The 14,556-nt window shown below is 44.3% G+C and overlaps 1 protein-coding gene across 1 annotated transcript in view; it reads right to left on the bottom strand.

Annotated features, from left to right (window-relative positions):
• Nucleotides 1-6,509: 6,509 nt before the first annotated feature.
• The window catches only part of LRRC7 (leucine rich repeat containing 7), a gene marked incomplete at its 5' end in the record, with an annotated part of 31,166 nt that continues 23,119 nt past the window's right edge, over nt 6,510-14,556 (bottom strand). The window contains 5 exons of the mRNA XM_010181185.1: nt 6,510-6,806; nt 7,910-7,984; nt 8,612-8,704; nt 9,874-10,092; nt 14,222-14,341. Coding sequence (XP_010179487.1) covers nt 6,699-6,806; nt 7,910-7,984; nt 8,612-8,704; nt 9,874-10,092; nt 14,222-14,341 — 615 coding nt within the window. The remainder of the gene's footprint in view (nt 6,807-7,909; nt 7,985-8,611; nt 8,705-9,873; nt 10,093-14,221; nt 14,342-14,556) is intronic.

Here is a 14,556-nt window from a genome sequence, read left to right as displayed (position 1 = left end):
TCAAAGTATTTGACCAAAACACAGATGTAAACACGTGGATTTTTGTATGCCTGTTTTATATTTTCCTGTGAGGTTTTTAGTCTCTCCACTGCTGCCTCCGAAAATTACCTGCTGGTCTGTATGTGATAAAATGCTTGAATTCTTAAACAGTGCAGTGAGGGTGAGGATATGGTGCAAGAGGTGCTGCAGCCTGTGCGCAGCTCACAGAAAGGTAACCAAAATATGGGCGATGGTGGTGGCTGCACTGACACAATAAATGTTTCCTGTTGGATGGATGGTTTGGGGTTTATTTTTTTTAAGTATATCATATAATTAAGGTTTCTAGCCAGTAATATTTATATAGGTTTCCTGTTTTATTTAAAGACACTTCCATGTCCTGAAAGTAATACCTTTATTAGTAATTATGCATTGTGGATATTAATAACATAAAAGGAAGCGTGGCTGGGTGCTGCAGGGCCATTGCATCTCTGTTACTGCTCTGGGGCTGGGAATGGGAACTGGGGTTGAGGCAGGAACCAGACTGCTGCTGGTGGGGTGCTGGGTGGTACTTGGTTTGGATTTTTCAGCTGCACCAAGCACTGCCATGCCTGTGTTGCTGTACATGCTGCCTAGGTTGGGACACAGAGATGTCTGTCATCCATTTCATCCCAGTATTGCCTTGTTCTGCTGCTGGCAAATGCAGCACAGCGCTGGCCCTGTGTGTGGCCACGGCTTCTAATTGCAACCTGCTCGCTTTGCAGCCTACAACACAGAAAAAGCTTTCAAGTAAAACTTGTCTTTGCTACGCTTTAGGAGCAGAAACATGCTCGATCCTCTGCTCGCCTCTTCCATGAAGGCTGCCAGGCTGATGTCAAATTGATTTCCTTTCTGTGGGATGTGTTTGTAAGGGGAAAAAAAAAAGTGCGTGTGATGAAAGCATTTTCCCTTTCTCCACCTGTCCTTTCTGTAACACTGCAAAATTTAGCACGGTTCAATGTTAAGCTTTCTAGGTTTTGCATGTGTCCAGAATTAACATAACCCACGCTTGCTCATCCTCAGGGGCTGTGGGTTTAGCAAGCGCCTTTCAGCGAGAGCAAGGACAGCAGCTGCACTCACCGTCACCCCCTGCAAGAAAGACCAGGAGTAGCTGGGGACAGCAGAGTCCTGACACATGGTATGGATCTGCCATAGAGAGGGGAGGGGGTGGAGGGAAGCGGTGAGGCCTTTCCTGTTAAAAATACACGATGGCCGTCACCAGGAGCTAGTGCCAAACAAGAGAGTTACCAGTTGTCTGTGCTGGCTTCCCTCACCTGTAGAGCAGTGGTTTTGGAAACCCTGGATCCTTTCCAATAGTAAAAGATTACAAAAATGAATTACAATAAGGTGACATTTTTTATTATTTATACAATAAAGAGACTTTTTAATGTTATTCAAAACACTTCTTTAAATACTGAAAAAGTTGGGTACACCAAAGCCGAAAAATGGCTCTGCTATACACTGCACAGCATTGGTTTAGTCCCTGTATTTGTTTTATGTACAGAAGCATCTGCAAAATGCATTCTAAACACAATATGCACCTTACGGATAAGTGTCATACATGAAAGAAAACCGGAAGGATACAACCTGCGTGTGCAAATTAACTAACGATAGAATTGATTGCACTGAATCAATAGGTTTAAAATAGAATTTTGAAGTACCTTTTTGCACATAAAATGAAGCAGCTTTCAAGTTCAGTAATTTTATACTGCAAAAAACATTAAGTACATTCACAATCTATGTTAATAAAGTAGTAAATATTTCTTCGTCCAGCTTTATTTACATTAATACTGTAGTTAAACTGAAAAGTACAGTTAGTCATCTGTAATATAGCAATCTTTTAACACATACAAAAATGACCATTTTCTGTATATAATTTAAGCTCAAAATCACAATTATCTCAAAATATTAATTACAATACAGCCATCTCCATCATAATTAAACATGTCTTTTATAAAATGGTAAAATCTTTAATAAAGTAAGCTGTTGGTTCTGAACTGGATACAGTACTTGTGAGTAGAAAAGCGAACCAAGGAGCGCGCTGGTGCAGGCAGAGCCGCGCGGGGGTCCCGGCTGGCGGGGCTGGGCTGGGGCAGTGCTGCCGAAACGCCTCATAGGGGCTGTGGGAATTCTTACAATGCCATCATGTCATTCACTTCCAGAGCTTTGCTGGAATCATCCAGGAAGAGGATTGGCAAAAGGCGCTTTTTTTTTTTTTAATTATTTTTTTGTTTGGTTTTTAACAGAAATTATTCTGGGTGCCACTGCTGCACCGCACATGTGGCTTGGTGCCCGCCGCCACATATACCCGAAAGGAAGGTGCTTAAAACAAAACTGAACCACCAATTAATCCATATCCTATCCAAACTACTGGCCTGAAAGTTGTATCGTTGCGATGTGTTGTGCTCACACAGCTGATGAGGGAAATCGAGCCGTGCAGCTGCCTGCTGGAAAATGAAACCCTACGTCTTTGTGCGCGTGCCTAAAATTAACTTTGTGAAGGCAGAGGAGGAGGAAGAGTGCTGAGGCAGGAGGGGGAGCCGGTACATGCTGCCTGTGGGTAGGGAGCTCAAACTGATAGAAGTTGATTCTAATTTGGAAATTTTAAGTGTGAAATCCCACCAGTCACAAACCCTGCTCAGGTGGGCGCTGACCCCACAGCCCGCGGCTGAAGCAGGGATTTTGGGAAGTGGGCCCTTGTGTGAAATGCTGTTTGTGTTTTCCAGGGCCAGGATGAGCAGAGAGCCCGTGTGCTGCCACGCGCTGACCTGCCTGGGCACCGCAGGTCCCCGAAACGGGCACCCTGACACCCAGTGTCCCAGCCTGGGCACCCCCAGGCCTCTTCTGGAGAGCAGATCAAAATGGTGGTTTGTCATTTAATGCTGTCTTTGCATTTCCTGTTGCATATATCTATATCAGATATATACATATATACACACATAGCTATAAATAAGCAATGTTTTTATATGCTTATTAAAACATTTTAATGTTTTAATAAGGTAATTAACTGCTATATTACAAGCCAGAGAGGTTTAACCAAGGAACAGCTTTACATTCAAAGTGCTTACTCACAACAGTAAACCAATCTCCTGACTTTCAGACTGTAATTTTTAGTGGGATTTTTGGCTCATGAAGATTAGAGGGGTTCTCTAACATCAGTGGTTTCATATGAGCTAGAAAAATAATACAGCAGCGTTTCTGAGGTCTTGTCATCCCCATTCAGCTAACGCCACCCTTTCATGCCCAGTGTCTCCAGTGAACCCTGCACATTGTTGCATTTCCCATTCCCTTCCAGCTTTGCTCTCACCTCTCACTCCTGCACCAAGATCCCACCTGGCAAACCCCGTCCCCACTGCGGGAGCTCACGCGGTGCCCTGAACACAGATGCAGACACAGATATGTTAAAATATATCTTGGGGAAACATCAAAACAGAGTTGGAGATGTTAAATGATCGCTGTGATGAACAACTGGCTTCTAAATATCACAGAATCACAGAATTGTTTGGTTGGAAAAGACCTTTACGAACATTGAGTCCAACCGTAACCTGTTGTTTGGTTTCTCTATCCCTTTCTCTTTCCCCTGCAGAGCTGCCTTGTACCAAGACTGCAGGAAAGCAAAGGGGTAGTCATACTTAGTTTAAAATAAAATAATAATCATAACAATGTACAAAGCATGCACAGGACCTGGTACCCACCAGCAGACCTGGCTGTATGTGACTGAGTCTGTGAGGTTACAGGAGGGACAAAAGGTAGAACTTATTTTGAAGGAATAATGTAAAAATCCTAAATATTCCCATTAAAGTAATGTTAATTACTCAGAATGCTAGGGCTAGCTAAACACCATTTCAACCAATTTGAATTAAAATAATGCGAAAAAGAAAACATCTGGTATTTTTTGGGCAGCAGGGATTAATGTTAAAGCTTTGCTTCCTAGGGCCAGTGAGGGATATGGCCAAGTGAAGGCCATAAGTGTGACATTCCACTGCACTGACTTGATTTTATTGTCATTTCCTTGTCATTATAACCCACTAATTAAAGCACCCCACAACCCTGCAGTACCGCTCTGCAGACAGCCCTGACTGATGATGCCACTGAGCTTCAGGGCTGATCAGCTCAGCACACAGAAAAACCACCCAGCACAAAATACGGCATTAACAAGCGCTAAAGCTCACTTGTTTTTCACAATTTACCAATTTTTACCTGTAAGTTGATATCTTGGTTCTAGGTCTGGAGGCAGAGCCCTCGTCAGCCTTCCTAGATCTGCACCTCTCTACCCCATTTTTGGTGCCACGTACATAATGTGCACATTTAACACTGCCACGCATCTTGGGACGCTGCCTTGGTTTGATGTGGGGGCGCGTGGGCGCCGTGCTCCATACCACGACATCGGACAGTGTTAGCAGCTCACAGCTCAGGGGCCTTTACTCCCTTTTCCTGCCTGAAGCAGTCACGAGAGGGATTTTGGAGCTGTGCTGGGATCTGAAGCCTCCAGGCATGGGACAGCCGTGCCAGCACATGCTGCAGCACCACGTGGGTGAGTGTGCAGCCGCGTTTGGGAGGGCGATTTTCTGCATGAAAAGACAAAGGCAGCTCTGCAGAGAAATTCAGGTGCATAAATGCCTATTACGGGGCCTAATTCTCATTAGCCATAGCCATCATTAACTAAAAGCTATGTAGGTGGCTACAGTTTTCTGAACATGAGGTTGAATAAACCCCGATTTCTTTTTCTAAAGGGCAGTGAGGACTTAAGAATGGATATTTTTGCCTCTGAAATATCATGATATAAAAGTTTTAGATGGGCTCTGCCAGAGCCACGGTGTTTGATGGCATATTATGAAATTACATTCATGTGAGGGGAAATCGAACGCTAAAAAAATGGAGTAAATAACAATCTAAATCAAAATCATGTTAATTCAGCAAGCTTTTTTGCTTAGAGTAAATTAAAATCCTCTTGATATCCTAAGGTATTAATTATTTAAATTTATATTCTAAATCTCATCAGATCATTTATTGAGATTGCACACTGCTGTGGCTCACCGTGGCACTTGGAGGCGTGCTGCCGGGCCGGTGGTCCAGGAGCTCTGCCAAAGGAACGCTTGCATGGATAAAGTACAATTCATGGGATGTGGGAACCTGCTCAGCCAGCTTGGAGTTCATTAATAGTTATGCTAATAAGCTTAATCGTTCCTGTTGATTGAGGAGAAGGGAGGTGCAAACACCTGTGCAGATGTGGAATTGTCACTTCCCAAGCGATTGCTAAAGTCCCCTTGCACAAGTGAGTGCGGGGCTGCAGCTCTGCACCAGCCCAGTGCGCTCAATGGTTGCCATGCAGTTAGAAAAAATAAAAGGAAAAAAATCCAAACGATTAAAAAGCTGGTGCTTCCCAATGCCATTAGGGGATGGTTCCTCCTGCACTGACTCATTTGTCATTCAATTTTTCTGTATGGGATACCTTATCTCTGCTTCCCTTTGTGCCCAGGTGCCTCCATCCCCCCCAGCCCAAGGCACTGCGGGGCGCTCAGGTGCCTTGGCCCACTTCTCTTTCCTCAGTTCCTCCAGTTTGCCCTGAGCTGCGTGGGAGCTCCTGCCCCGCTGTGTGTGCACTGCAGCATCCCTAGAAGCTTAACTGAATTTGGAGTATAATTACCTTGGTCTGGAAAGCTTTAACACTTTGTAGAGGCTCTTGCGAGCATTGTGTCTTGGATTAAATCTGCACCCATTCCTTTTAGAGACTTCAAGAAAGGCCTTTATGAGGGTTAGGGCCTCGCTGATGGTGAACACAGCACGCAGCTGGCACCAGAGTGAAAATGCAGAGCAACATAAGGCTGGGGATGGGGAACCTACGTACAGGGCCTGTCACTTCAGATTAACAAGTTAATTAATAACATCAGCAGCAACGAAAGAAGTTTCACTGCCACCCATCACAATCTTCTTCCATTTCTGAACCGTACCTGTCTGAACTCACTGCCCGTCCATTTACGGTGTTCATATGGAGCCAACTGAAGTGTCAAGGAAGTGACCCATTTCATGGAGGTTATGGATATCTAGGTCCCAGAGTTGACAGTAGAATTTATTAAGTATCTCACCCTGTATAGTGACATTTTGACTAATTAATATGGAGCCAGCTATACACACTGCATATGTACAGGTATTTTCATAAGGCATATAATATCTTTGCATTGAAAATAAATGAACATTATTAAATTTAATTTAATATATACTTTCTTTGAGGTGTTTATGAAAATATTTTTTCTCTATACTTTTGTATGTGACATGATAGAAATATTTCATGGGAAGTACAGGTTAATATATTTTCTCTTTATAAAGGCATATACAACTTTGAGGCAGTGTTTCTGATGGACAGCAGAATTCCTAAAGAATTTGTATGTGCTTCTGTGTTTCGAAATCATATGAAATTGACTTTAAGAAGTAACTCGATTAAAAAAAACGCACCAATGCACAGCCAGAGGCTGACAATTAAAACTAATACATAGCCACATGAACAATATATTTATATCGGTAATATATTTTTTCCAAGATGATTGGTACTAACATAGAGTATTATACATTTGGCACTACTGTTTGCCATTGGTCCAGCAATTGGCAAAAAATTTGTTTCCTATGTATAAATCTGTTCGAACATTAGATCTGGCTAGACATATTTACTATTTATAAAAAAATATTCAGACGGTAAGCTCACGTTGAATAACTAGGTCTACTGTGTTCTGGAAACTCTTCAGCAGCAACACTGCTTTCTCGTGCTCCATATGTACAAAACTGTGTCCGTTCGCCTGCAACCAGAACAGAGGAGAGGAAGGCAATGAGAGTCTGTTCAGTGGGGGAGCAGAGGGTATCCGAAAATGAAATGCAGTGATAAAATAAATAAATTGGAGAGACGCTTCGAGCAGGGGCTGGCCCAGCTGACCTCAGGGGTCCTCTCCAACCTCAATTATTCTGTGAGTCTGCATCACGGAGGTGATGACAACAGTGGAAACTGGGGGTGGAGCTGAAGCGATGCCAGCAAGGTTAATAATTTCAAGTTCTTGCTGCTGAGGGAACTGGATACTTTTAGCTAAAGGCATTGCTTATGTTTGAGAAGTAAAATATCCTTTGTCACCATTATGTTGGTTTTTTCTCTTAATTCCTTCATGAGATTAATGGCCACGCTTTTACTTGCCACAGTGTAAATCCGCACCTGGTAATCGGTACTGTTCATGGGTAGAAGTAATTGCAAATAAAAGGAAAATGCTCTTGACAGAGAATTTGAAATGATGCAGCAACAGTGACAAATAAGCAGTGCTGCTGAGACTGATCTGCAATCCTGTGAGAATGACCGAGGCCAAAGTCAAACAAACTTCATCAGCGTAGGTGATGAATAAAGCAGAAGAGTGAAATTTGCTACCTAAAAAATGCAGCATTACCTTAAATATACATATAAATATCCATAAATGCTCCTATTTTTGGAACATGCGCTGTTTAACACGGTTAACCTCTTACCCCTGATCAGTCTGAACAGTGTTAAAAGCTGCAGTTCACCTTTCAGACAACTACAGTGACTTTTGTTCAAAGTTACACTATTTGCTGCCAGGGCTAACACATTTTTTTAGGCTTAACAGAAGAAAAGAAACAATCTTGCAGGACACGTGGTGGAAAACCCTTGGACAGCCGTTGTTTTCTGTGCATAAGGAATATTTGAAAAGTGTGTTCAGGAATAGCCTGTATTGGTATTGAAAAATGGGGTAGAGAAAATATTTGTTACCAAAACAAAAAAAGAAAACAAGAAGCTGGGATTTCTCTGTGAATTATGAAAGTACCAGAATAGCGACACTGGCAGTGAACTCCTACTGAGAACAAGAGCATGGTGTTTTCATTTTGGACACAGACCCACCCGTACCTGCAGGATCTTGTCGCCAGGCTGGAGCACGCTGGACGCGGGGCCATCAGGCTGAACCCTAGTAACAAAGATACCCTATAGGTCAGAAGTAACAGAGGTTAGGATTCTATCACCAAGAACTACTTCCCAAAATACAGGTGTCTCCCTAACTGGGGGCTTCAAATACTCTGGCAATGGTCTAAATACTACATTCTTTTTTCAGCTGTAATCAAACAGTGGGACAGGTTTGTAGCACCTCTCCATGACCTCTGGTTCGTTATTGCCTGGTACAGATCTAAGTGTGGGTCAGCTGAAACTGCGATTCCACAGCTCTGAGAGCCCATTTTCCCCTGCTCTAGACCCAGGCATTTCAGATGCTGGTGATGCTGTTACAGGTTTAGTGTTCCCTCTACTGACCTGAGCCAAAGTTTAATCAGAGCTTATAGCAACTCTTAAAAGAAAGAAGTGAGAGACGATTCTCCAGAGAACAGTCTGAAAAATTATCTTATACATGGAATACAAGGCAGACACCCCTGTGATTTGATTATCTCATCTTCGTTAACCAAAGGAAAAAAGCAAACAACTCTTCTAACACACAACAAAAGCCAAAAACTCTTTCAATTATGACAACAGAAGTGCATAAACATTTCACTCATGTAATCTATGTCTCAGCTATGTTGCACTCTAAAATAAGGACCATGTAGAGAGAAATGCGTAACTTACCTTATCAGAAGGTTTGAATGGATTTCCTTGTCCACTTATTCCACCACTGATACTAAAGCCAAGGCCAGGATTCTTCTCTATCCTTACACAAAACTGGGTTAAAAAGATACGGCAAGATAAGGCAACACCAATGGTAAAGCCTGTCTAAACAACGGCACCTGCTCCTCATAAATCCCATTTCACTGTTAAACAGGGGGGACCCTCTCAAAAGTTGTATGGCACAACACAGTAAAAGCCAGTAGAATATTGTATAAACTGAAAATATTTTCATTTTTTTAGTGCTGCAGTGACAATATTCATAGTGTTGTGTGTAACTTCCCATATATTTAAAAATGTTGTTTTCAAGGAGAAAAAACCCAAACCCTTAGACTTGTGACACAGCAGCTTACATTGGCCAAATTTTTCTCTGTCCTTTGACCTGTGTCAGTGAGATTACCTCTTGTGCGCTTGTATTTCTCCAGAAGGCGTCAGATGTGCAGCATCCCCAGGTGCCACACATGGGACAAACCAAGGAACAACTTTGGCAGTATCAGGGCCACAGCCTGCACTGAGCACCAACCACCTTTACAGTGCCTCACTCCAGGAAGTAGCACTGAATCCTGTCTTTTGGTCAGGATGACCCTAAATGGCATTGGGTAATTGAATGTAAATAAAAATTACTTCAGTGTAGCTTAATGACTACTCATGGAGTCCCTCTGAGCCACACAAGCTCTGGATCTGGATGCTCTACTCAGGGACTTAATACTACTTAGCTACTACTTGCATGGATCTGCCAACACTTTACACAAGAGAAAGGTTTCCTAATGATTCTGAACGTTTTCCTGCAAGTCAGGTGCCTCCAGCCGTTACTGCAGTCATTAAGGCCAAATACAGTGGGGACACAACCACTTAATGAAGAAACTCAGCAGCACCATTTTAGTAGACTGAGGGCACTGGAGCTACAACTGGCCAACTGTAGGGCTAAACTGGAGCAGCCAATACGAGATCTGCATCTTGCCAAACATGCTGCACTGGTAGCACTGCCCGCAGTTACTGGGAATTGGCAAAAATTGTTAATTAATTCAGTACACCCCAGTGATGTCAGCTCTGTTCAGGAATTTTAATGACAAATTATATTGGCCAGTCCAAGGAAAAAAAAAAGGTATTGGTTGGTGGTGCTGGGGAAGAGGATGGAGCTGCTGGCCTGCCTCCAGCCCAGCTGCCCCCTGAGGCTCGAGGCAGAAAAAAACCTGATTTTTTTTGGTCAAAGTGTTATTTCTCACCTGCTCCTGGTAGGCATCTGTGCTTCTCTGCCCCTTGGTCTGGATCAGGCATCGCCCACTCTGTGGCGCTCGGGAGCTCTGTGAGGAGGGGATCTGGATGGGCAGCGGCGGCTGGAACTGCTGGATCGTGACTTTGTTCATGCTGCCCTCATACTGCTGCTCGCGGCTGCGGTGCTGCAGGCTCTGCGAGCCCATGAGCGTCTGGATGTGGCTGGCTGCCTTCAAGCCGTTAGCCAGAAACGGCTGCAAAGGAGCATCAGCACAAGTGACAGCGTCATGGCAACCTGCCCTGTCCCAGCACAGCTTTGGCTTTGGGCCACAGTGGGAAACAACTGTGGTTAAAAGCAGCACGGCTTTGCCCATTGCGGTCAGTGACCTAGGAGCTTTAAGGGAAATTAGTCATTTACGGTGATTTTTATAAACAGAAAATATTTTTTTCCTCATGTCATGATATATGCCTCTGCTCTGAATGTGTTGTGAGATGAAAATTTGTAATAAATGGAAGTAGGGTGGATTATTCATCACAGCACTCAAAGATACTGGAATGTTTTGGTTTGGTTTTTTTCCAAGGATAATTTGGAGCAAGATTTATAACCCAAAGACAGATACTGGCCAGAATTGTGCACTGTGCATGGAAAGCAGCATAATCAATTAAATCCTCTGCCTTGTCCTGGGAACAAATGTGGCTTTTATAAAATGTAGCTAATCAGGTTATCTAGTTCCTATGATAACATCTGCTGATTTGAGGCTCTAGTCTTTTGCAAATACAAGTGAAATACTGCCTTCACATCAACCTGGCCTTTTGATATTTTAGGGAAAAATAAGACGACTGCTCTCGCTCTCTGTCCCCTCTGAGCCCTTCATGTGTGCAGTGCTGATCTGACACAGGTTTGCTCGCTGTATTCTGCTCGAGACGTGGTGAAGCTGCATTCTTGCTTACCCTTTGGTGCACGGTCTCTATTCAAGCACATGAATTAAACATTTGAGGCAAATCTTTGCAAAATAAACTCAGTTGAGACAATTTTATACTTTTCATATTTACAGGATTCAGATGTTGTTGCTTATAAATCATCACACACGAGCAAAATTGGTGCTCCATTGTATGATCCAATATTATTACCTCCACAAAATACCACACCGCTGCTGCTGAGCATTTTCAGACTGCACATGCCCATCAGGCAGCACTATTATTTGGACAGCCTGAATGGAAAAGAGCATTTTGACTGCATGTCGCAATATCTGCAAGTCTCTACAGACAAAACAGACCTACTTAAATGGTGTTTCACATTAAATTTGCACCAGCCAGCAACACACGCATGTCTCATCATGAAGGTCTGAACCTTTACGATCCTAGATGAAGAGTCACCAGTTGTGGGGCTGTGTTTTAGACACAATTAAATTTAACACAGCAAAAGCTCAAAATGTTTCTTACCCATTGGCCAATCACCTGGCCTGGGAAGTTACAGCAGCCAGGGCATTAAAATTAATTACTTGTTGCCATAGCAAAAACAGATGTTAATGGATTTCCAAGACCCATCTGCAGAACACAGCACTAACGCAGGCGCAGTTGGAGCCACTGGTGTCACTGCCCGCAGATTCCCAGCACAGCACACAGTGCCCACCAGCATCGCTGATCTGCTCTGCCTCATGTCTTTGCTGTACTTCACGTTGTGCCATGGCAAGCACAGGAGGATCTCAAAAAAGCAGAACCTCATAAATTCTGCTGTTTGCCCCAGAAGTGATCCCATATTCCCCACAGCAGTGCACGGCAAGCATTTTGTCTGCCTCAAGGGAAGAGGTCTATTCAAATACAAAATAGACCCTGTTCTTCACTGAAAAGCCTCAAATCTTTATCAGGTAAAGGACCTCTGCACTGCACAGCAGATGCTGGCAGTGAAACAGAGCCCCCAGGCTCTCAGCTGTGGCTCTCAGAAACAATCCCCAGTCAGAAAGGGGGAGAAAAGAGGGCTCACTTTTGCATGTCTCAGTCTGGGGGCACTGCCGTGCCCTAGGTCCCACAGCACGTCTGTGCTCCTTCCACACCCACCGACACCCCCCCAGTCCACACAGCGCTCCCCAGGGGTTTGCATGGCCTCAGCCTTCACGGAGGTGCTGGGATCTGGCAGCAGCAGAGCCCAAACAACACAGTCCTACGCATCCTGAATCCGTGTGGCCCGTCCTTGCTGAGGGTCGTCACCCTGCATGTGTCCAGGGTGGCTGCCCGGTGGCTGCTCATTCTCCATCTTCTTCTCCCTCTGCAAGCTCTCTTCTGCGGAAGTGGCAATTTCCAGGTTCCCTTTTGGAGATCCCCCGCCACGCTTCCGCCTTTTTATGGAGGAGCCACAAACTCGGAACACAACTGATTTCTTCAGGTACATGGCTGATTTCTGTCTTGATGTGACAGAAACAGTCCTCTTCCAGGAAAATACTGCAGTCTTTTATTAAATCAGTGGATTATTCCATTTGAAGATTAAAATATCCAACTTTTCACTCAGAGAAGTAGCCCATAAATGAGGGGATGATCCAATAATGATCATACTTTAAATAAAACTGGCATTTAGTCTGTATTCTGAACAACAAAAAGGACAGAAACAACCACTCTCACCCCACATAATTACACAGTGATTGCTGTGGAGTGTTCCCACCTTACCTACCATACACAAATACATCACCACACATATAGCAGCCCCTTATGTGTGAATAATTTCCAAACACATGTTGCTGTGTCTGTATGTACTGCATCAGCCTGAGCACACCGTCCATAGCACGCTACTCCCTGTGGAAGAAAAAGTCCCAAATCTTGCAGTGATTTCCAGGTATGGCTCCACCACGGAGCAACTCTGCTCTGCATGAGCCCATTCACGCCACCACTGTTGTGGTAGTCAAACAAAACATACACTGCAATTTATATTCACCTCATTTAAATGGTTTGTTACGTTGCACTTCAATCCTACAGCAGATTTTTGAGTCTGGCTTCAAATGGTCGCTATGTTTAATCCCCAGGCGCTCAAGGTGCCTTTCGGTGAGGAGAGATTAGCACTGCACACAGCAAACACCTCCTGCAGACACAGGTGAACAATTCGAGAGTTCATTTCCCCCTTCTGCAAATAGACCGTGATGAGATCCCATCGCTGCTTCCTGTGCACTGTGGCTCTTGCTGCAGGTGGATAAGCTGAATTTCTTGAAAATGGGAATTATTTCTTCTGCAGAAAAAGTCTCTGTCATGCAGACTGCTTCCTCGATTCTATTTGTATTCACTTTAACATGCACCACCAAAGCTAATTATTTTCAGCTCAGTGTCCAATATTTACAGTGTAATTCAAGCGGCTGACAATGGCCGTGACAGTGGATTGCTGCACCAAGTTAAGCAGATTTCAGCACAGTTCTGCAATGTTTGTACTGACCACATCTGAGCAGCGAGATACGGAAATACTCAGAAACAGAACCTGTAGTGTGTTATTGCAATAACCCTGGTGATGGACAAACGCAAGACACAGACAGCTCTAGGTTGTGTGAATGGATAAACGCAGGTTTAATCCCAATACGCTGGTGAAGATAAGCAGTGGCTCCTCTTAAATTTCTTATCCTGGTTTCTTGCCTCTCCAAGGATAAAGAAACCTCTCAAATGCCTTGGTGTCAGAGCCAACTCCTGCAGGCTATGCCAGAGTGCCTTCCTCCTCCTTGCCCTCCTGTGCCTGGGAAGGGGCCTCTGGGCTGCTTGAGGTGCATTAATTCCTCAGGATCCTTTATTCTCCAGCTTCATGATTAATGCATTGAAAACGGCATTTCCTCAGGCGATGAGCAGCACCAAGGTGGGGCTGGGAGGGAGCACCCAGCGTCTGCATCCAAACAGGGCAGACAGCACTGGGATTTAATATCCACCTCCACAAGGTACCAGAAATGAGACCCTTTCGGGTGAGTTTACCAGCAAACGATGAGTGCCCAGGATGTCCCTGCCAAAACGCCTGTGCCTGTCCTGACACCAGGCTGGCCTCCACCCCCACATGTTGCTTTTTAGCCATGAACTGAAGAACGCAATTGAAACGAAAAAATGCGAATGAAGACTTTTCAGGAGCAGAGGGAACTGGCAGCTCTCCAACACGTGCAGGAATGTATCTGCCAAATGCACTGCGCCCGTTTCACACACCACAGATGTAACCACCAGCATTGGCATAATATACATACAAACATGGGTACCAGGGATGAAGACACCATCCTTAACTCAAAATTATCACTGCTTTAAGCTTTTAAACAGAAATGGGCGTTTCCCAAACCTGTGCTCATTAACCTGTCCTACCCTTCCCAGGGATGTGCTTGGAGAAGATGACGACGCAGCCATGCTGCTTACCTTCTTGGTGACGGTGTCGGGGGGCACGTCCCGCCGGCCCAGCGGGTAGGGGTTCCACTGGCTGCTCACCGCCACCTCCTCCTGCCCGTTGTCCAAAATGCTGCTCTGCTGCGACGGGGTCTGTTGCAGAAATGGTAGGGCAGCCTTAGTCACTGCACACAGCAGCACAGAAAAGTCTCTTCATATTTATTATTTCAGTCATCGAGGCATTTAAACTGCAACACACTATCGCTAACACGGAAATACCCTTACAGTATTGCGTTAACATGTCATCATACTGCTGTGGGACTCGGCAAGAAGATCTTAGGAGATATATAAGAGCAATAATGAGAATA

Source organism: Mesitornis unicolor, unplaced genomic scaffold, assembly GCF_000695765.1.
Source record: "Mesitornis unicolor isolate BGI_N332 unplaced genomic scaffold, ASM69576v1 scaffold45883, whole genome shotgun sequence".
Taxonomy (NCBI): domain Eukaryota; kingdom Metazoa; phylum Chordata; class Aves; order Mesitornithiformes; family Mesitornithidae; genus Mesitornis; species Mesitornis unicolor.
Note: the sequence above shows the minus strand (reverse complement) of the source record. Positions and strands in the feature narration are given on the sequence as shown.